Genomic DNA, 23,190 nt, shown 5'->3' on the forward strand with positions numbered 1-23,190 from the left:
TAACGTATTTTCTGATTATCCACTTTAGTAAATAATAGTATCCTTGTACAGCAAGAAATTTTTGCATGTATTTCAGTCCCCAAATCAACAAGATATCAGTGTAATATGTGTCTAAAGTACTCTGCTGTATTAAGACCAAATTGGATCTAAATCAGTTTGAAAGTATTTTACTTCCTTAACTGTGATTTTGGTTAGGATTTAACTTGTTTTGTAAAAATGTGACTATTACAGACCTCAGCTACACTTAAACTTGTTGAAAGGCAAAAACCAGATGCAATGACAGGGAAGAGAGAAAACCAGATACTGAGGTAAGTTTCTTTTATGTTCCCTTTGTTTTCTCGTTCATTTTTTTTTGCTTTGAATACTATAACTTCCTGCTCATATTAAATACCACTAAACATAATCCTACTGACAAAATATTAATGTTTAACATCATTTTGGTACTGCATTACAGTCAGTTTTATTTAATATTAAGTATGTTGCAAGATTGAAGTACTCAAATATTTAACTGGCCTTTTTGGAATCTGACAATACTTTTGAAGTTCTTCCCTTTCAACCTCTTTTAAAAAATGGATCAGTTTTTCTATATTACTGCAGAGTATGAGCAACAATTATGCCTTCTAGTCCATTAAGAGTAACTAAATTAGATGCTTAGCCTGGACTTTTTCAGTCAGCAGAGGCTGTAAAGCTTTTTGTGGATAAGAATGTGAATAATTTTAGATGGCAATGTGTAAAGGCTTAATTGTTTAACAGATTTCTGGTCAAAGCAAAGCCAGGTTTTAGTTATATGGGTTCAAAAATTTAAATGTGAACAGAGCCCAGCTGGAGCTATATAGAAATAAAATATATTTCTGGTTTTAATCCTTGTTAGAAAGTTTTAAATTGGAGGTGATTTATTTTTTTACCAAACTGGAAACATGAAGAGCATAAAGTACTAAGAATATAGGGAATCAGATCAGAGGTATGTTGAACTCAGTATCCTGCCTCCAGTGGCCTTAAGTAGATTTCCCTCAAGATTATGTGAAAACAGGGTAGGCAGATAAAATATTTGCTTGTGGTACTTTCCCGAATATTTTCTGTTTGGAGACTTCCTGTGGTTTCTATGTCACAACAAGTTATTCTTAGACCAACCCAAACACTTACTGTATTATTAAACAAGCATACGCAATACATATTGACAACATTAAAAATATAGTGAGTAACATGAGTAAACATGAAATTATGTAGACATACTTGCTTACCTGCTTTATCCCTTCATTCTATATGTGCAGAATATTCTATATCTGTAGAATAACAGGATTTCTTAAATTGCAGCACTGGAGCTTCATGCTCCAGGAGGGGATATTGGTACAATATGAGCTAATGTCTGCAACTGAAGTTTCTCAGTATTGAACAAGCACTGTATGGGGCTGAGATTCCCCATGCACCACCAGTATGTTGGTTCTGGCCGTGTGAATGTTTAACATAGCTCCTGTAGAGGAGGATGAGAAGTTAGGACTAGGAAAATTCACTGTCTCTTTGGGGAGATTAAATACCATCAGCCAGATACTGAGATTTGCTGAGAAATAGCACAGTTCTGTGATTATCTGTTGCTCTGTTATTTTTATTAATTTATTTTAGCAGATCATTACTTACCCTGAAATTATATGACAGTGGGTCTCTGTAATTCTCTTTATAATAAACAAAACAAAATATAATTGCCTTTAATTACTGGTCTTAGAAGATGCATGTTGTAACAAAATATCGGTTTCATCCACTCCCCCTCAGAGAATTTTTTTCTTTTAACTTTTCAAAGTACTTTACACACATGAAGGGAACTTTTCGTCCTTTGCATTGTCATTGATAGCACTAAGGACTACGTAGTTTGGAAGGCACTGGCTTTTATAACCAATGACTTATAACCTTAAGTACAAACTTTGGTTCTAGTTGGCAGCATAGACATAAGAATAGGGATTTGGCATAGTTAGTATTTTCAGGAAATGCTAGGTGTAAGTACACACTCGTCAATCACAAGGTTAACACAGCCATCGTTATGTTATTCCTTTTTAATTATGTATTGATTTACTGCCTGAAAGATGTTCATTCAAACTGACATTAATGAGAAATAATTTCATTCAAGTAAGTGAAGACCTGTCTCATTGAAATTAAACCTGTCCTTGAGAATAACTTCAAAATTTTCTGCCCAGAGTTCTTACCTCCCTTCTGTTGGCTTTTCAGAAACCACCTGCCTTCACTGGATCTCAAACCCTACTATGAAACAGTGTTTAATGGTTGTTTTAATGTTAGGTTTTTGTAATAGGTGCAGGTATGGAAAACACAACCTGTGTTTTAAAGCAACATTGTAACACTTCTGAATGGTAATTGTGAACACTAATTTTTGATGCATTCTGTTTACTGGCCATTCAAACATAGAAGCCAAGTTCAGTAGAGGCCCTTTTATGGTATTTTGCAGTAAAACAAGAAAACAGGACAGCTGGCATTTGTGGAAAAACACTGATGTCTTGATTCCTCATGTCTGTTATACAGTCTGAGCAACCAATTTAATGTCATTCTGAGCCCTTACTGTTAACCCAGGCGTATAGCAGGGCCTGTTAACTTCATTTTAATACTGCACTGACAGCAACTATCTGGCTTCTGGTTTGCAGCTGGATTAAGTCCAGCTGGTTGTGAGTGGAAGGAGCTTATCCTGCCTACACAGTGCCACACAGACATACCTTGTCTGCTTGGTTCAGCTCTGCTGTGGCTGTTTCTTTAATCAATGGGGTTTGAATAATTAATTGATATGAATTTGAATAATTAATTGATTGTCGAGTAAATGTGGGCTTTTGGTTCTGGTCTTCAAAGCTCTTAAGTGGAATCAGCTTCATATGCCTGTGGGGCTCTCTCTTCAAGACCATGCTGCTCTTAAGAGCTGGAACAAAGGAACCATTAGTCTCAAGAACAGGACTAGCAAGCCCTAGGGACAGCTTTCTTGGCCATTTGCCCAGAAATTTTAAATTTTCCCAGATCATGTCGTCACAACTTCTACCACATAACAAATATTTCTCTAGCTATCATCATGAATATAAAGAGATGATGTGATATATTTTCCTTCAGAACCCTTATTATTTGGGAGAAATATTGAAACCCTGTATATGGCTGTTAGAGTATGTGAAGTGCTATCTGTCCACTGTAGTGATGAACAGGGAGAGAAACAAAGGTACTTTGCATAAAAGTAGAGATGCATCCTGCTTCATCATGAGAATGACCCTTCCAGTTTGTGGAATCACTGTTTTCCCTGTGGAAACCTGTTTATGTTCCCACTGATTTCGCTTAGAAGATCAAGATGAAAACAGCTCTTGTAGACTTCATGTAGGTGGTGTATCTATGATAGGACTGCCATCACAGAAGTCTGCTACCAGCATTTCCTGTGTAAGATCATGGACTCAAGAGCACGAGTCTGCAGACTGATGTACCTGCAGAGAACTGTAGCTACATCTACAAGAAGTGTTTTTCCATTTCTTGATGGGGATTATGTAACTGATGAAAATAGCTCCTTAGCCAATTATCTTTCTTTGTGCAAATGTTTAACATTCAGTTCGTGTTCTTCAAATGCCATCATTTAGATAATAGGAAGTAGTCAGGTATAATAAGATGAGGATTGAGTTTGTACACAGAGTAATTAAATGCTCTGCTGGCCCTCAAAAGCAGAAATACACTTATTTTCCATCTCTCGGGTTTATTAATTAAACATAACAATCAATTGTGTTAATATGAAAAGCATGAAACTTCCTATCAGTTAACATTTCTGCAGCATTAAAGGGAGTGTGATATTTCATTACTATCTTCACCCATTTTATTTCAGAGGAAGGTGCAGTGTTCCAGGAAATCAGAAGATGGTTGATCCCAAAAAAGGAGCAATTAAAAAGACTGTAGGAGTGAAGCAGCTTCCAAAACTAAAGGGCTGATTTAATGTTCTTGCCAAGAACTTCCAAACACTTTTATTCTTGTTTTTATATATTTAACTGGAAGTTTCTGAATTCAAAGTGAACGTATTTGTGCTGTATTATGATAACAAACCCAGACTGGCATGTCTTCTTGGCAGCCTTAGAGTAAGTGTTTTGCTTTGCTTAATGGAATTGTTCTTCTAGTTGCCATCTTTGTTCAATGGAATTGTTCTTCTAGTTGCCATCTTTGTTCTAATGTCTCTGACCCTTCCCATTCTGGTTCTCGTCTGTGATTCTGGGCATCAGGGATATGGGAGGCTTGGATTTAATTTGTTTGTGTACCAGGTAGATCCTTAGATCTATTTAATTTCTTTATGTACCAGGTAGATCCTTAGACTCTTTGGCCTCCCAACAGCCATTGAAAACAGCCTCTAACATTTTTGACCTCTCAACTGAGAGGAAAAAGGAAGAGTGATATAACCTGAAATGTAATCTCACTACCTAAAACAGTAAATCTCAGAAAATTCCATCCAGGAGGCACCCCCATTCAGTACAGCAACACAGTGAGTCTGTCAAATAGTCTGATGTTGGGACAGCTGAACGTTCTTTCATGTAGCATTTTAAAATTTGTTACTTAAAAAAGCCAACAACATAGTTTACTAGCCAGTCTGATTTCTTACCTGATGTCATATAATCCCTTTACACTATAAAATTGTGTTATACTCCATAAGCTTTCTTAAACCAGCACAGAAGGCAAGCCAGCTCCATACTGAGCTTTTTAAAAAGCTGGCTTGCCACAGAACCCATGTTGACCATCTTCTCCTGTTTGCATGGTTTAGAAGCACATTGCCATTTCCAGCTACTTTAGGCACTAGTTATAGGGAGAAATGAAAGAAAAATTGAACGTTTTTTAATTGAAGATTCTTCAGAGCATATCTTGTGGAGCAGTTGTTTGTTTTAAACACTACACATACATTATGTTTCCTGATATGAGTATGCTACTATTTGAAATTTGAACTCTCAGATGAATGTTTTTATCCACAGTCTGGGTTCCATAAAAATCTCTTAAGTATTCTTCAGTGGGACTGATCTGTATGTTTTCAGAATCCAAAGTCGTCTCTTCAAGGAACATTAGAACTACTTTGTATTTTCATTCTCAAGCATGTAATCATTTTTGCAGTTTCATTAACTGCAACATATTAGTCATTAAACTTCAGTAAGATTTTTTTTGATGGCAACAGAAACAGTGTTTTGATAATGAAGCTTCAAACCTCTGGGTTACACCTTAAAAGCTCTTGGCAGAGCAAATGGGATTGATCGGCTGTCCTTTATTATTTTTAAGAGCATCTCTAGCTCTTTGCAGTATCTAATAAAGCTTTTTGTCTCTTTGAGAACAATACTAATAGTTCCTTATTACTGCGAGTGTTAAAGTGAGGCTGTAATTAAACTATTAGAAAAAGATCAATGATGTCATTCAAAAATGCAAGGAAAAAAGACTTGCAGTATTGTACAGCATGTTCATTGTGGAAACCCCATTTTTTTTCTCTCGCATAGTATGGGATTATAACAGATATTTATAGTGTTACCATAATGCATCTGGTATCATTCTTTCATAAGCAGGCTGGTCTGCCTGGCTATTCTTTTGCCCAGTCACCACTGAAAGCATAGCACAGCTAACTGGGTTAGCACTCTTCTGTTCCTGTTTTTCACATGGAAAATTTCCAGATTTTGATTGTGTTGGCATTTGTCATTGTGGAGAAGGGGAGAGAAAAAATCACTCTAATGGTTCCATTGGCATAAAAGACAAGGGACATCTGCAGTAGTGAAGATAATCCAGTTCTTGGATTCATGCAGCAGAAGGTTCTTACTCCTGTCTGTGAATCAAATGTAATAGTCAATGCATTCAGCTCCAGTCCCTCTAACACCTTGAAAGAACTGGAAACTTTGCACGAACATGGCAGAACAGCATTTATTTACAGCAGGAGACTTGAATACCTCCATCATGAGTAGTGCTCACTGAGGTAACAATTTTGAAACTTAAAAAGAGACATTTATTTGGTACTGTAATGATCTGAGGAGAACTACTTATTATCCTGTTTCAGCCTGCCAGAGCAAGCTCAGAATTTGAAACTCAGTTGTTTGGTAATTACTTAAGCCTTAAAACTTGTGTTTCACCATTCTAGTTATGTGTCCAGCTGTAGTATTTGCTTTGCAGAATGGTCATAGCTCTGTGCTCTTACTATTTAAATTACTTTGCATTTCATTTCCTCTTGTCTTTCTGAACATAAAGGCACTCCTGATGACTAAATTTGATGACTCAAGTTTCTTTGTAACAGCAGCAGAGTAGTTCTTGGTTTCAAAAGTGTTATTTCTTTTGATCTGAATGAAACTTTCGTAGTGTTAATTTTTTTTCTAATAGTTTTCCCAAACTATTTTGGAGTTTGTGTTTTGTTTTGTTTTCTGGGGGTTGGACAGGTGTTTTGAAATCCCTGGATTTTTTTTTGTTGGGGAGGGGGTGTCACTACTATTCTGCTGTGCTGTGAAATGTTTTTTGCTTACTTTTGAAGCAATGAACAGTTATGTGTCTGTACTTAAAATCTTCTATATGAGGATTTCAATCCATTTAGGAGTAATTAATACTTCAGTGCACAGTATGTACTGTTATTCTCATTTTAGACACGGAAGACTGAATCACGGAGCTTGGCTTTTTAAACTAGGGATGGGACTGTAGTGAAGTCTGTTTTCCCCCCTGATTTAGTGATAGGGTAACCTTTTGTTACCTGTTTTGTTTGCTAACTGTTAAAAGGTAAATTCTGTTTTCTTAAAGTCTCTGCACAGAAGATTCTAAGCAGTGGACAATCTAAAGATATAAAAGAGAATTTGAATTGCTGATTATTATGGTCAGTAAGTGAATGGAGCTAAAGATAACAGGAAGATAAGATCAGAGTCGAAGGTTTGAATCTGGCTAATTTTGCTTGCAGTGCAGAGTGGAGTTGGGATTCCAGGCCTACTTGTTATAGTTTAAGTGCTCATAACTGATGGACCAAGAAATTGGATCTCCTGATTCTTGGAATTTGAGCCCATGCTTCCTTTATGTAGTTACTCGTGCAAGTCCACTGATTTCAGAGGCGTCATGACTTTGAAGTAACTGTGGTTTTTGAAGTATTTACCCCATCATTGCTGGAAAATATGAATTAAAAGACTCAAAAGCTGTTAAGCAAACATTTATTCTTTCCCAAACTACCATTCATTTTAAGTCTCATGATTTAAGAGAGTATTGAGTCACGATTTTCTTGTAATAAATCAGTATCGCAGCACTGTATTTCTCTACGACAGAATAAAATTAAAATGTTTACTGGATTGATATTGACCATGTGGTTGATTATTATGTAACTAGACAGCACAACCACAGACTCCAGAGAACTTGGGAGATGAGTTTCCTTGTATTCAGAATATTATTAACGATAAGCAAAATATTTCATTGATTAAATACTTTGTTTAAAGATGGGTTCTCTATATAAATAACTGACTAGGCGGCACAGTTCGTGGCTTTGCTGATTACTCTGACATTCCAACTCCACCAGTAAAGATGAGATGTGTAATTTACTCTTAATGCATTTCCAGTAGTGTAAGCTGCTGCACAGACATTTTTTGAAATGTAATGTAAACAGAGCAGCTAATAAATAAATAAATTAACCCTTACGTTTTTTTCTGCTAAACAGTTGCCGCTGTTGCTGCCAGACTGGTGTCAATCAGTAATTTGAACCAAACCTGTTTGGAAGCAGGAGTAAACTGCATGAATAAAAGTCACAGCTAATTGGAACAGTTTTATCTCTTTACACATTAGTGACAGACATCTGTAGACAGACAAAGGCAGCAGTAGGTTGTACAGGTCAGTTTAACCCACTCTTCCAAAGATACAAACATTGTATATAGTTCTGTGGATTACATCCCAAGATGTAAGTCAAGTTCTCCTAAACTTCCCTAATCAGTCCTGTAAGTTACTGACCAAGAACTACACGTAGCCCGAATTACCATTTCCTTTTTACAGGAGCAGAGTGGAGATGGGAGCAGGCTTTCCCAATGGATCTGTGTATCTTGGAGGGCAGACTGATGCATCACTCCGCAGAAGGGGCTCACCCAGACTGCTCTCTTGTCTGAGGAAATGGCCAAGAACCAACAAAAGCTAAGCTGTTAGGATTGGTTTAAGCTGTGAATCCATTCAGGATGCCTGTCACATAGGTGACATCCGCTGCAGTCACTGTCCTCCACATGGCATGCTCTGTGTAGGTGACAGCATCCGAGATCACATTCTCTTAAAAAGACTGTCGGGACTTCATATTCCTCATGAAGCAGAACTGAGGTATATTTTGTGTTCTCTGGCTGGCAAGACAGGTAACAGCTAGCTGGTTTAGCTGTGCCCTTGATGTTATCTTACAGGAACTTTCTGTGGTGCTTATAACTGCCTTTAGCTAGCTCTCAGATGTCCTTACTATAACCAGAGATGTTGGCACGTCGCTGGGTAGCAATGAGAAGAGGTATGTCTGATGGTAGTAACACAGCAGCAGGAGTTGCACTCTTCATCTACAGTATAGAGCTGAGGACTGGAGAGGAGAGAAGGGAGAGGTGTACCTTTAGCACAGGCCCATTATGAACATCTCCACTTCTCCTTCTAGAGAGGCAGATTATTTGTAGGGCCTATGCTGAACTATTTTGCCCGTTACAACCCAACACAAAACAGGTCCGAAAACACAGTACTGACTCATTGCAGGTGCTCCGATGCACCTAGCTGGAGATGCTAATCAGCTGCTTGTGCTTGGGGTACCTGGGCAGTTTTTAATGGTGCTCAGAGTATGAGTTGTGCTTCCAGGTAGAGGCAATGCAGTTTCTTCATCTTCTGCAACCAGGAGTGCTCTGGTGCTGTGGCCTGGCCTGTGTTTGAGCATCTCCACCATCCTATCTGGATTAGATAGCAAAGGGCTCCAGGGTGCTGTCTACTCTGATCTAAGCAGCATAGCTTCAGTTCCAGTCTGGTAAAGCTCTCAGACTCTAGTCTCCATGTCACTTCCTCACCCCTCCCTTTGTTGCCTGGACCACCACAAACTCTGCTTCAGGAACCCATCTGTAAAGTGGAGAAAAACAGTACGTTCCTGGAGCTGGGAAGAGATATGAGATAAATACATCAATGCCAGAAGGAAGCCAGCTGGTAAAGATACAGTAAGCCTAGATAAGCCCAACCAAAATCAAATGGATTTTCTTTTTCCTTGTAACACAAAAAGGATAACTAACATTCTGCTCTGTTGGTGCTGAAACTTAACAGCTGTTGCTGCTGCATCTTACTGAAAAAAAACTACCAGTCAATGGTCATGTCAGGGTATTGCCCAACAAACACAGCCCAGCACTATGACACCAGTTGCTGTGCAAATCCTGACAAAGAAAAAAATGCCAGCCATGAGAAGAGAAGGGTCCCTTGTAAGGTGTGGCTGGAAACACTTTTGCTCACCCTACCACGCTGTGCAATAGGCGCTTCTTCCTGCAGCTGTCTGATCCCTCCTCACAACTAGCAAGTGTCTTGCGGGGAATCTGCTAAGGAATGATGTGGTTTAACCAAGCAACACAAGCTAGGGAGCAGAGAAATCAGACACAGCTGAAGGGTTATTTTGGGAGAAGGATGAAGCAATACGAATGTGCCCCTTTGACTCTCTCTGTGCTGATTAGGAATGGGATACAGATATGCCTTGAAAAGGCACAGAAGTGGAAAGGAAGGAAATTTAAGCATGGGAATCGTCAGTCCTAGCTTAGATGTACAACTTAGAAGTCATACATCTTAATCTGAACTAATCACTGTAAACTCCAAGTGTAGTCAATGGAAAAAAATAGGTACTTTCAGGGGTGTTTCCACTCTAAGAAACATTTAGAATGAGTCAGATGATTCATCTACTGGGTTTCTCTCCACTGACTAGAAAGAGTCTCAAGGATGGCAAATTCAGAATAAGCTATCTAATACATAGTTAGGTAGGCTGAATTCTATGCTAGACAAAGTCTTTCTTTTACTTGGTCTGGTTACGGAGGGTAGTACCCCCAGTCAGTAGAGAGCCAGAGCCAAGAAGAAATATTGATCTGCACTTGACTCTCCCTTGGGTAGATCTATGCCTCATGCCACAGCCCAGCACACAACAGAGGACCTGTTCTTTAAGCACCATGTTTACAAGGCCCACTGATAGATTCCCATGTTGCAGCAGCACTTACAAGGACAAATAACCTTATTTTTTTGTTCCCTTTAAACAGATTTGGTAAGTTTTGTGTGCTTTTGAAAGCAAAACAAGTGGTAATATTATTCTAAAACAAAAGACCTCTCTATGGAACTCCAATGTAAAGGTCGGAAAATACAGCCCATAGATCAATTTGCTACACACCTTAGGGGAAATCTGATGTAATCATATGATAGGAATTGGTAACCTAAAGATCAATATTTTTTGTGTGTTCTTGTCTCTTAAAAAGCTGAGTTAGGAATTTACTAATGACAAGTCAAATTATTGGCTGGGCAAATACATTCTTGGAGGATTAAAATAGTTCACAAGTACTGCCAGGTCTGCAATTGCTGACAGTATAATTTCATTAGTATAATACAGTTTTAGGGCAAGGAAAGTTTATCCAAATGCACTGTAAATGTTGGGATGACATCATCTGCCTTGCCTTAGACTATCATCAGAAGTCATTTACTACTTTCTCTGGCCAAGCCCTTGGTCTCTCTTTGATACCTGAACAAAGACGACAAATGCTGCTCCTGTTCTGTCTTCAACATCCTGGCTCAAAGGAGTGCTTGTGCAAGAACCTTGTGTCTTATTAGTAGCTGATGAGGAAAGAAGAGAGCATGAAAGAACTGAAAGAGCACACTTCTGTGCTATTTTCCACTTGGGACATCTGAACATCTGACATCCACTTGGGATGTCTAAAAAAAGCCATTGCATCATGCTTTGTTCACTTCTGTCTTGGCTAATATTTCTTAATTTTCACAAATACCTCTTCAGTGGCTAATGTTCCTGAGTGTCCCTCACAGACATGCAAGACTGGGTGAGTAATGGGAATTCCTAACAATCCAAATCAACAAAATGCTTGCCAGAGAGAGAACTGGTATAACAAGTACCTCTCTCCAACCCAATCAAAATTAGAAGACCAAACATTTCCTATTACAAAAGATCATTCGAATTTCATGGCTAGGCTTTGATACTGGAACTCACTTAATTGCTAAGAATGGAAACAAAAGGAAGACAAATTTTCCAAAAAGGTATTGGACACCACTTTTCTTTCAGCAGTCTTGGTTATAGAGACTTTTCCAACAAAACCAAGCCTACAAATGTAGTTAATTAGGCATAATCATTTGAATATCTGGTTTTTATACTTCAGTATTCTTTTTACCAGATTTGTGAAACTGGAACCATTTGTACTCAGTTTTAAGCAATCTTTGGTCATAGCTAACAAAAGTTGACAACAGAAGCTATCTCATTCTTTATCGCAGTGTCACTGATTAAGGTGGTATTTGAGAACTTGAGGTCCTTAGGCTGGAAAAAATGCTGGTGTTGGATGGAGGCAAATCACTGGGAGAATGCACAGGTAGAGCACCGGCAGGCTAAGCAGAAGAAACAAACTCTAAGAAGGGGCTGGATCATCCAGTGCATGGTGAGTTCACCAGCGCAACCATTTTCTGATGGTTGCATCCAGTTTGGCTTTGCTTTTAGACAGCCAAACAGTGGGACTTCCTTTACTTCCCTTTGCCTTCTTAGGCAAAGGATCAGTCTCCCAAGCATTACAGGAAGGCAATGCTGACAGTCCCCATCTCTCTTTCAGCCTACATGGGTTTCAACTTCCAGTGTGCAATGCTTTTGCTGCAAGGTTCAGAGGAAGCATCTGATTACAAATTGCTGGGCTCTGCAAAATCTGCTTTTGGGTCATTTAAACTGTGTATTATTGCAGCAAGGGACACTTTCAAAGGCTTAGAACTAAACATGCCAGCTGTCAGCATTGGAGCAGTGTGTCCAGGCCTTGGGGGCTCCCTGAGCCCTCCCTGTCCCTGCCCACCTCCAGGGCCTCCCTGACCCTGCCCAGCCCCAGGCCTCCATCTCAGCCCAGCCCAGGGCTGTCAGTTCCTGCCCCATAACACTGCAGCAGTGCTGGCTCCATCACGACCCTGTCCCTCCCTGGCCACAAGCTCCCTGACCCCGACCCACAGGCAACTACCCATCCCGGCCTCAGCCCATCCCCATCCCTGTGGCAGTGCCCAGTTCCCAGGACTGGGGCTGCCCTGGCTGCCCGGGTGCCCTTCTCTCTTGCAGGTGGTGGGACAGGCCCCGAGAAGCAAGCATCCCTGTAATGCCTGGCAGTGTCACATCCAGAGCCACCTTCGGAGAGGCCGGGGACACTCCACAGCTCCTGGAAACCCGGAGACCAGAAATCGTTCGGTAGCAGAGGTCACTGGCCGCTGCCAGTCCTGTCAGGTTTGTTCTTGTTGATAACAATGACATAAATAACAACTCACTAAAATGCAGAAGTGATTTACTTTAAGCACTTTAGCACCTGCTGTTACTCATTAAGGGATTATCATGCCCCAGATTGTTACGAGCAGTCTAGTGTTTACCGTTTTAGCATATGGCACGTTTGTGCAAGTTACCTCGTAACGTTGGGTTCACGCACTTATTCTGGCCTCTTCCCGGCTCCCAAGACCTTCATGCTAAGATTCACATGTAAGTTGAAGCCACAGGGCCTGGAGGGTGATGCATGCAATTAATGTTTAACATCAGCATTTGACAGTATATCATGATTTAAAACAGTAGCTATGGCATTTCACGCTATCCCCCAGGGCTGGATTTCGGGGATGGAACCCTAGCAAATTTCATGGCAGATATTCAACAAACTTTGCTATACCATAGCATAAACATCTGTCTCAGTCCTCCTTCTAGTCTCCCGTTCCTACTTAATTGCTCATTCTTCTGTTCTCCAGTACCCAAAGCAGATACTTTCTCACCTTAGCATTTTACAGTTTTACGGTACTGCAAACTTATTCCTCATAGTCTCATTTTATTTAGATTGGTCACCTGCAAGATTGAGTCATAGAAGAGTCCAGTTGATTTTTTTTTCTGGCCTGGTAATTTCCTGGCACTATCTGTTTCCTAATGCCAGCGCAGGCCCCAGAGGTGCCTGCTGTGCCTTTTTCCAACTATGTATCACTATCAACATCCTCTCCTCTCCCCGCTCTCATCATCAAAACGTTCGCTGAAGATTACTTGAATTTTACTGCTTAATGCACAGCTATATAGACTATATGTGGCCACTCATCTCAAGGAAGTATTATTTAGGAACAGCGCCAATGGCATTTTCCAAAGAGGAAAGAGGGAATGGTCTGTGCCCCAAAGAGAAAGGAAATGTAAAAGAGAACGTGCTAATAACGGAGAGGCCCTACTTCTTTCCCAGCCAAAGCTGTCTGTGAGGAAAAGCTCCAATAATCTGGGGGGAGAAAAAAAAGTGAGCAAAAGTAGAGAAGGGAAACAATGTAAATAGAAGTTGAAATTGTACTTAAAAACCATCCATCACTTCTTTGAGGCTGGTCTACATAACTACATCCTATGTTACTCTTGGGCAGAGTTATCTAAATAATAGATTTATGGAATGAAACTGGTCTGTAAAGACTTTGGCTTGAGATATTTTGGAGGGAAAGTTTAACATTTTATAAAACATCATAGTATAAAACTTCATATAAAATTCAATTTAAAACAAGCATTGGTACAGAGCAGAGGAAGAGGCAGAAGGTTACTCTGTAAAGAGTTTTTGAAAGATTTACTTAAGAAATACCTTTTGAGGACTATTTTAAATCTAAAAGTATGCTCACAGGCAAGGAAGGTACTTCTGCTACAGACCAAAAGAGGCTTGCTGAGGGCCTAATTTATTTACTTTCAAAGATAAAGCTTAATGGACTGGTTGAACTCTCATATAGAGAAAGAAAAAAGAAAGAGAAAATGTTCTAAAGTAAACCTGTAGGGTAATATATTGGCATTTCTTTTTACATGTGGAGTGTAGGTTTAGTTGAGGTACTTGCCAATGTATCTGTGCAAAGGATGTCTGACAGAAGAACATCTGTCTGACAGAATTCCCAGGAGAAATTTTCAGGGACATTTTAAAAAGACGGTGAATCAGAAAATAATACAGGATGCATTGTTAACGTGTAGGTCAAAAGCCAGATTTTTCAAAGGATTTTACAGATTCAAAGAGGCCCTAAATTATACGGGGCTTGAAAGTTAGATTCCAGAAAGGGAATTCGTGATGCTAAATCTGTCACTGATGTTCTCTGTACATTGAATGTGAAAAGTCAGAAATCAAAGGATGAGATTTGCAGCTCTCAGATGCTGACTGGGGAGAAGCCTGAGCCAGCCGGCCGGTCGTCCAATTACTGGGATGGTGACCAGGAAGGGTGAAGTGCTCCCTTCAGATGTATTTTATCTTTTTCTGCGTTTTCTGCGGTACAAAAATAAACACATCACTGATACCATTGCATGTATGTTGCAACATGCGTGTCTTCCCCAGTCAGCCAGAATTTTCTGGTGTTTGACAAACAGAAAAGCTGTGTTAGAATGTTTTTTTCATATGCCTCTTTATGTTATGAAATATGCATATATACAAGAAGATTGGGAGTAATCATCAAGTGAAATGGAAAAGTCTCCCTCTCACTGAGAAGCTGGAGAGGGTTTGTGTAACCTTTTCACCCTCTCGCTGGAGAATCAGCAGTTCTGGTATGTATGGTCCCAGGGAGGACCGCTTCGAGGTTGTTTCTAGGTTAATTCTTCCTCATTGTTGCCCATGAAGCATTAGTTTAAATATAACATGTCAATCTCCCTCTTCTGCTTTTTAAATAACCTTAAACACAACTTAAAAAGCCTGAAGTAGGGAATTTGACAAATTTTAACAAAACAGTGGTATTAAAAGCATTTTGTCTATGAGCTGACTAGACACCCTGGTGCCTCTCTGGAAGGTTAAGTCGAGGCTTCATCAGTGTGTGCAGAAATACATGTAGATTTTTCTCTCCAAGTGTGGAACTGTTACCAGATAAGCCGTTTCTTTTTCTGCACATCTTGTCCTTAAGTTAAGACTGTGGTGAAAGCAGTAAAGGTGTCAATATCATAGTTGAATACTAAAGTTACTTTGAGGCACCTGACTCTTAATTGGGTACTGTAATCACAAAACTAAAAAGTGCAGCTGGTTTTTGAGGAAGCTGCTTGATTTTTCTATTAGAAAAGTGAGAAAATCAAAGTCAGCCTGGAGGCCATGTGTCATGTCTAGGATTGCAGCTTCTCTAGAATAAGATGCTACTTGCTATGGAAAAAAATGGAAACACAGTACAAAATGTTGATGCTCATAGTTCTAAAAATATATATTTTACTTACAACAGAAAACACTAATAAAATGTCCGTGGGAAATACTTCATACCAAAGTTTTTCCATAACTTACATGACTACAATTCCTCACTAGCTATCCTATTTATGAGTCTTGGTTCTTTTTTTCAAATTTTCCATGTAGAAATCACCATCTGTTGATTTGTAAAATTGTTGAAAGTTGCTGAAAGTAATGTTTGCAGTACTGGGTACAGCAATACAGGAATTGTTTTCTGTGAGTACCTATTGCCATCACAATTAACCATGTTCCCACTGCAGTAGCACTCAGTGGGGAGTGCATATTTGATAGGGCTGCCCGCTTGGAAGAGATTGGCACTGTAGGAGAAAACTTGAGGATAATATATGGAAAAAAAAAGCAAACTGGCAATACTTTAAATTTTATTCTCAGGTGATCTTTTTCAAACTAATAGACTATTTTTTTTTGTTTTGTAATCTGAGGATTTTCTCTATTTTTGCTGTATTATACCCTTAACTATCAGGTACATTCTTCAGGCCAGTCAGTGGAAATTGCAGTAGATCTGTACAGCTCTGTGAACATGTAGTGCCATCCCAATTGGCCTGCATCCCATTCATCTGAATTGAGCTCTTGGGAAAATGTTTTTGAAAGGAGAAGTGGCTCAGCCAAAAATAGATTGTTGCTTTGAAATTTGCCTTCTAAAGGCCACTAAGTAATCAAATTAGCTCTTTGATTGGGAGGAAACTTACCTAGCTCTTGGTTAGCATGTGTACTAATGACCGTAGAAGAGTGTGCTTTGTATAGCTGGGCAGAAAGTTCCCAGGTTATGACCATGACCTGTTTCTTTTAGAATAAGGCATTTCATGGGGTGAATATTGAACAGCCCTTGCTTTGGCCTACAGTATCTCCTGAGGTGACATCACTGGAGATCATTATCTAGCCCAGATGTCCATAATTCAGAGGCAAATTGTGCCGACAAGACTCCGCAGTGCTATTTAGGTACTTACCTTCAGGCTCCATTTTACCAAGATGATTCTGAATAGGGGATGATATTATAATTAGGACACTAGGCTCAGCTGTAGGAGATGATGATGATATGGTGACTCAATTTCTCACTTGCTGGTGGGATAACAACTGTTTCATGTGGGTGTTGGAAGGACTGTAATTCTGTGATGTTCTAGAGGTGTCTTCATCTCCGAGTGACAGGCATCACTGGTAAAAACCTGCAAATGAGCCAGTGCCTTCTATCTCAGAAAGATGAAACAAGATAACTGAATGAATGCTGAAAATTGTACACACTTGCATTTTTTGTACACCTAAAAATGGAATTATCTAAGTTATTGGCTGGCCACCCAGCCAGATGTAATATCTAGATGTTATCAATGACTAGTTTCCTGTGAGCTATTCAGGTCATGGACGGCTTCTGCAGCACAGTAGAGCCCTGAGCCTGTTTCTCTGTCACAGAAATTTCTAACAGTCTAAACCAAATGAGTTTCACAGAGTGAACAAAATGCTGGCAAGTTAATCAGTATTCATCATTATCCCTTCCTGAAGAATAAAACTCATTTCTCAATGGCAGAAAGGCCTTTAGCTGGGTTAAATAGGCCAGTCCACCTTTACAATGAAAAGGACAGCTTGGCATGAAAATATTTGCTCTCTTCTTCATCATGCAACAGGCATAAGTTTGAATAAATGGCTTCAAAATCTGTTATGTTAAACTTCAGGAATTCCTTTTCTATTAGCATGAGAACTGGACAAAATATGCTATTTTATCATAGCTGAAATGGGTATGGATATTTTATTATGACTGAATCGCTGCCAAAAGAGCTTTGGATTAGAGAGACAAGCCTGATTGAAACTGTTGACTGTACTGGAAATATTTTCAGTTCCCTCTTCATCACTGGCTTCCTTGCTCTGCCTTTCTCCATAACTTTTACAGGAAAAAAGAAGAGTTTTTTGCTTCAGATTTCAGTCTATAGCACTCTGACGTCATTCACTTGTGTTCATGGATGCCTCTTGTGAAAGAATTTCTTCTCGTGCACAAAGCAACACAAGCACAAAATATTAAAAGACAGAAAATATTTATATGTTAAAACTGATAGGGAGCAAATGGGAAGCGGTAACGATAGCATGTAAAGAAACATCACTTTTTAAGTGGCTCCTCACTTGATGGCATCCTTTAAAGTAAACATTTATGCTTTCTAGCTTAGCAGAGTCTCATTTCAGTTTAAATTCTGCAGGCTTCTCAGTCTAAGCACAGAGATCCACCCACAAGAAACAGCTTGCAGACTCAGACCTTTAGCGGGAAGAGTTAGCTGACTTCTGTCAATCAGCATGCCTGTATATACTCTCCCTACTCCCTTCTTAAAATAGCAATAGCTAGTTGAAAAGTATGTGATCTCCGCATGATTTATTTTTATGGGGATAGGGAAGGAGCAGAAATAATAAAATGAATTCACAAGCCTGGTTGGGCACCATTAAATATATCTCTTGATTCTCGTGTATATTAGCCATTCATATATGGTATATGGTTGCGGAGTTCACAGTAAACGCCATTCAAATGGATTTTGACATTTAAAGGTCAAGTAGCACCAACATGTATTGAGACAGCATGATCAAAGAAAAATTGATATGCAAAAATGAGGCACAGGAGGAGAAATTAAGAGAATAATACCACGCTAGCTTGCCATTTTGCCTGTCAATTTGTTTTGAAGATCTGCAGGTAAAGCTTTTCTTGTCATGCACTATGAAATAGATTTCTATAAGTGACATATAAAGATAAGCCTCTTGCTGAAAAATGGCTATAGCACCTGCCTGCTGGAGATCAAATAGTCAAGGTAGCTTGAAAAGTGGAGGTAACAACAAAAGATTTATGTGATACGGCTCTGCCTTTGCTGCTTTTTGCTTCCTTCTTTAAAGAACAGAAAAGTGAACTAACCTTACCTGTGATCCATGTTTTCCTCCATCTCTTTTCTTCTCTTTTTCCTCTGAAAATTTTTTCTTTTTTTTCAACAGACAATCAGATAAACTGGTAGTTTTAGGACAATGTGGTTATGAAGCAAGGAGAACCAACTGAGTCATAAAGGGCCCCTATTCAACTTAAAATTCACTGAATTCTGCTAGAAAAGGAGATTGTGTATGCACAAAATACTGTCCTTTGCACAGCAGGAAGGAAATGAAACTTTTTTTCCTGAGTTCTTGTTACAGCACTTTTATAATAGGCATAGTCAGAGCAAAAACCTTCAGGAAGATATGTAAACATTTTTCTATATTTGTTTTGTTACATAGGAACTGAAAGGTGAAATAAACTTTCCCATCATCCCAGAACAAAAATAGACCAACAGTACAAATGAGGGATTAAACTCAAAACTTCTCAAGAAATCCATTTATGATTAACCCAAAAGTGTGGGTTCTCAGCTTGACACTCTCCATCTTTTTATGTCTGTAAATCACAATTTGACATCTACTTTTCCACCACACCTAACTCACCGGAAAATCTTCCTGTGACAAATATTGCTAAAATGAATCCTTAAGCAGGATTTTTAAAAGGCTGACATTTAGGTAGATGGGAAGAAAAGCTATAGAACTGTAACCATTGCACACACTCTTTCTCTCTCAACTTTTGGAAGGACAAAAAGGAGGCCCATCTCCTTTCAAGGCATTTTTAAACTTCCAATAATAAGTTAGCAAGAAGTGCATCCTTATGAGCAAAACACCATAACTGGCCACTGCCAAGTTTATTATAGTACTTCCATGTAAATCAGCAGTGGTGTTTTGAAACTGTACCACACTTTGGCAGGGGAAGGAGACTATGCACCTTAAATAACTTCAAATATTTAAAATGTCTAGAAGAAAATATATTAGAGTGAATGGTCTCTGGTAGAGTATAATTTTTCACTTCAATATGGAGCATGTGAAGTGAAGGATAAATGACTTTTAGGCTCATAATTGGTAGAGCTGTTATTATTTTTGCTAAGTTTCCAAATGCTGGTTATGCAGTCTTGTATTTAACATAGAATAATGAAAAGAGTAAATAGTAAACACTAGAGATGAATGGTTTAATATTAGTGTCTTCTTTGTAAAAGACATGTAAGAGCAAGCAATATATTTAAGTTGATTTAACTGGAAAAAAATAGATCATGCTGAGTAGGGGGAGAAAGCAGTAAAACATGTGGAAGTGAAGTGACAAGAAGCAACTAGCAATTCTTCTAGATGGTAAATGCTAGCGATTTTTTGAACAGTGGAGTTATTTTGCCTTCTGACATATTCACTTCTGATATTTTAGGACTCATGCCTGTATGAGTTAAAGAAAATGTTGCCAATAACTATTTAATCAAAATATTGTAACTTCTGTGAGGATCAGTCTTCAAGGAGGCTAACAGTTTTGCCTATGAAGTCCTCCACTGTCGTACAAAGCCATGGCATGTGGAGTAAAACCTATCTGTGTTCCTTGGGAAGAGCCAGCGCTGCTTTCCATCTACAACAGGAAACCAAGATGGTGATTGTTGTTGTTAATGCTGTCAATGCATTTAAGCAACTACTGCAATGCAGCTTACTTTCAAGTAAGCCAGGCGTATGTTACACACACAAGAAGAGGATCCTGGTGAGTGCATAACCTGTCCCTTGTCAGGAGTAATTTTTCTTAGTCTTGCTGGGCTGTTGACCTGGGCTGTTTGTGTCACAGTACATGTAATTATAAGGGCACCAAGGATATAAAGAACTATCACAGATGCTCTCTGAGGCCGAGTCCCTGGGCAGGCTGCTAAGAGTACCCAGGGGTACTCACCGCGGGTCTTAGAGTTGTGCATTTCTGTGAGCAGTGCTTTTTGGAAAGGGAGGCCAGAGTTGTGGCTGAGGATTATCTGTCACCTTCTCCAACAAGCTGGAGCACACACTAGAATACAGCTCTCTGAAATTTAATAGAAATGACCATGTAAAAGCCACTGAGGGAGATTTTTCACTCATCGCAGCTGCCAAAGGAGCTATATGCCAAGAAGCCAGGCAATGTGAGACAGCAGGAAGTCACTAGCAATATCACAGTCAAAGAAACACCAATACTTTGCAGTGCTACTTCATGAGATTCAAATCAGATTTGACTTCAGTGACATTTTGTTTTTCATTCACAAACAAGCAGGGACGGATAATCAGGTTTAAAGATGCTTTGAGCACTGATCTGGCTGCCATTTGTCCCGAGGATCCTGCTACGGACCTTGGCAGAGCTGGCTTATACACAGTGAATGGCTGTCTTTTTTTCTTTACACAGGTGCCTGTCTTCACTTTTTTATCAGCTCAGCCAGCCAGCAAGCCAGCTGGAACATATCAGTGGGAACATATGTTAAAGAGTAAACCGGTCATGGTAAAAAAGGAGCACTGGTTATTTTTTCCTTGGTGCTAGATGAGTGCAGGTTGTGCTGATCCAGGAGTTCTTCAAGTCAGAATCCCATTTTCCTCAATGACTGTCTTGGAAGGAAATCCTAACTTCAGCCTTCACTCCTGCCTGAAAGGTGTCACTCTCAGCTGCCTTTCAAAGTGAGTGTCAAAGTGTGCATGAGTACATGGCAGAACCTTCTTGTTTCTCTGTATTTATATGTTGAGCCTCACTAAGCCAGAGGTTTTCATGAGTGAAGGCACCCTATGACTGCAACATGACATGGTTATGAGGAATATGTCAAAATCTGATCTGACTGTTCAGGATTTGTTTCTTCTTTTTTAAAAAGATTGTAACGTAAGGTGCACCAGACTCACTCTTGGGTGGGGGGAGGAAATCACGTATAGTTCAGAATTTGGAGGGGGCTCTGTTCTGCGCAGATGGGAGGCCTGCTGATCACTCAAAGGGTAACGTCTAGCTGGTCTGAATCTAGTCATTCCCAACTGTTGCTAAATTTCTGTAGGAAAGTGAGCCAGGAAGGAGAAAGACTGCTTGGGATGTACATGTTGGAAGAGTGGAGCAGAGAAAAAAAAGGAAAAAAAGACCCTCTCTGAGAATGTGCAAGAAGAATGGAGGGATTCTGGATCAGGAACTACACTAATGGGTTGCCACAACTTTCAGTTGCAGGCTGTAGTGACCTGCACTATAAACACTGAACAAGGAGGATGACTAGTCAGTATTTTGCTATGCTATAGACTTTTCTTGACTAAATCCTGTTATGTGAAATCATGTTTAAAATGTTGCTTTGGTCAACTCCAGTAAAGTAACCTTAGAGTTAGAAAGTTTGGTTTCTTTCAGTTTTCCCATATTGAACAAATTATCCAGCCTATCAGCCTATATGGGAGGTGATCAGTCCTCAAGGTAGAAGGATAGTCTTAAGATTCCCTCTCAAGTTACAGAAGAGAGAGAGTTGCTTTTAGAAGCTGATTTGAGGCAAGCTGGATTTTCCATTAAGTTTCCCTCTCACCTTTGACTATAGAGGAAACCCAGTTGAATGTTTAAAGTTAATAGTCATAAATCTGTGCAAGAATATGTTGAATGAAAGAATATGTGGAAGGCAAAAGATGCATGGAATGTAAAGACTACATAGATACACAGGATGTAAGGATATTGGATTTGTAAGGGTATCTCATTAATGGCTATTCAGCATAAGACTAGGACAAGAGACAGAAGAAGTAATAAAATACCCAGATACACAAACCCTAAGGAACAGGGGATAACAGAGGCAATGCCGAAGACCAGAGCACTCAGGTCACTGATTGACAGGCCTCTGAAGGGACCACTCAAAGCCTTGAGGAGGTTCAACGAGGACTTTATAACCGGTAAGAAGGGGGGAAACAGGATTACCCTGGATCTTATGAGACAAAGGAAACTTATTATGGGGTATCTGAGGGGGCTTGTGGGATTGTGTAAAGCTTAGTGAGGGATGCTTTAAAGGAACTGTGGAAAAGTATTAAACTAATTATGGGATGCTTAAGGGAAGGACCAAAGTTGAGGAAAGGAGTTGGTCAGAGAACAAGAAGCATGGTAAAAAGGAGAGGATGAGGGATAAAAGGGGATGGTCATGTGTAAATAAATCACTGGTCTGGTCAGGCTCTGCACCTGATCACTGCAGCCTATCCTGCCTTCTTACTATACTCTGTCCCTAACTGTTTTCCTGGCTAAGGTTGTTCCTTATTCTGTCTGTCTGTCTGTGTGTGTGTGTTTTTCTGACTCTAGCAAACTAAAGGCCAGAATACAATAAGAGCTCTGGGAGCCAACTACTAGAGAGACCAGAGGTCTGGGACCTGGATAGTGGAGAGCCCAGGGTCTGAGAACTGGCTGCTGGAGTGACCACAGATGCAGGTTTGTGTCTGTGAGAGTCTGGGTGTGAGACCTGTGAGCAAGCTTTGCGCCTAGTTAGCTGGCAGGTAAGAACAGGATCAGGCCACTTATATTGTTCATGTGTACATGAGTGCTCTTTATGTGTATGCAGTGCCTGTAAAGGCACAGTCTTTGTGTTTGTGTTGATCTGCTGGTGGTAGGGCGTAGTGTGTGCATGTGTGTATTAGGGATACCTGCTCAGCCTCGCCACTGGCTGGACCTAGGGTCAGAACTGCAGCAGCCCAGCTCTCTGGGACTGAGACTGGGACAGGGGAACTCTTGAGCACTGAAGCCAACCAGATTTGGCTTCCCTGTAACCATTGGAGACAAGATGTCTTCAGGTAGGAAATCCACAGGAACGTGCTCTTTCAAAGCAGAGGTTCTCAGGAGAAGGAGAGCATGGTCTCTACAGATTAAACCATCTCAGCTGGCGTTCATGCCATGTGGAAAGGATTACAGCCATAGCTTCTAGTGTAGCATATAGTTTGCTCTGAATTATTTAACAATAGGAATTCAGTACGAGTCAAAGTGAAATAATAAACAAATGGTAACAAAAATCACACAGTCTCTATCCTG

General features: G+C 39.7%; 1 protein-coding gene across 7 annotated transcripts in view; it reads left to right on the forward strand.

The window, feature by feature from the left end:
- The window catches only part of CCDC169 (coiled-coil domain containing 169), a 53,938-nt gene that overhangs the window by 24,216 nt on the left and 6,532 nt on the right, over positions 1 to 23,190 (forward strand). For 2 of the 7 annotated variants that reach the window (XR_010387276.1, XR_010387272.1), the window contains exons 7-8: positions 232 to 308; positions 7,978 to 12,421. Coding sequence is in view for 1 of the 7 variants with exons in the window: in XM_026098317.2 (XP_025954102.2) it covers positions 232 to 308; positions 3,845 to 3,947 (180 nt within the window). In the remaining 6 variants the exon portion in view is untranslated. Of the gene's footprint in view, positions 1 to 231; positions 309 to 3,844; positions 6,235 to 7,977; positions 12,422 to 22,470; positions 22,662 to 23,190 lie in introns of those variants that run through there. The other 5 variants (XR_010387275.1, XR_010387274.1, XR_010387273.1 and 2 more) reach the window with 5 other exon arrangements.

This window comes from Dromaius novaehollandiae, chromosome 1 (genome assembly GCF_036370855.1).
Source record: "Dromaius novaehollandiae isolate bDroNov1 chromosome 1, bDroNov1.hap1, whole genome shotgun sequence".
In the NCBI taxonomy this organism is placed as follows: domain Eukaryota; kingdom Metazoa; phylum Chordata; class Aves; order Casuariiformes; family Dromaiidae; genus Dromaius; species Dromaius novaehollandiae.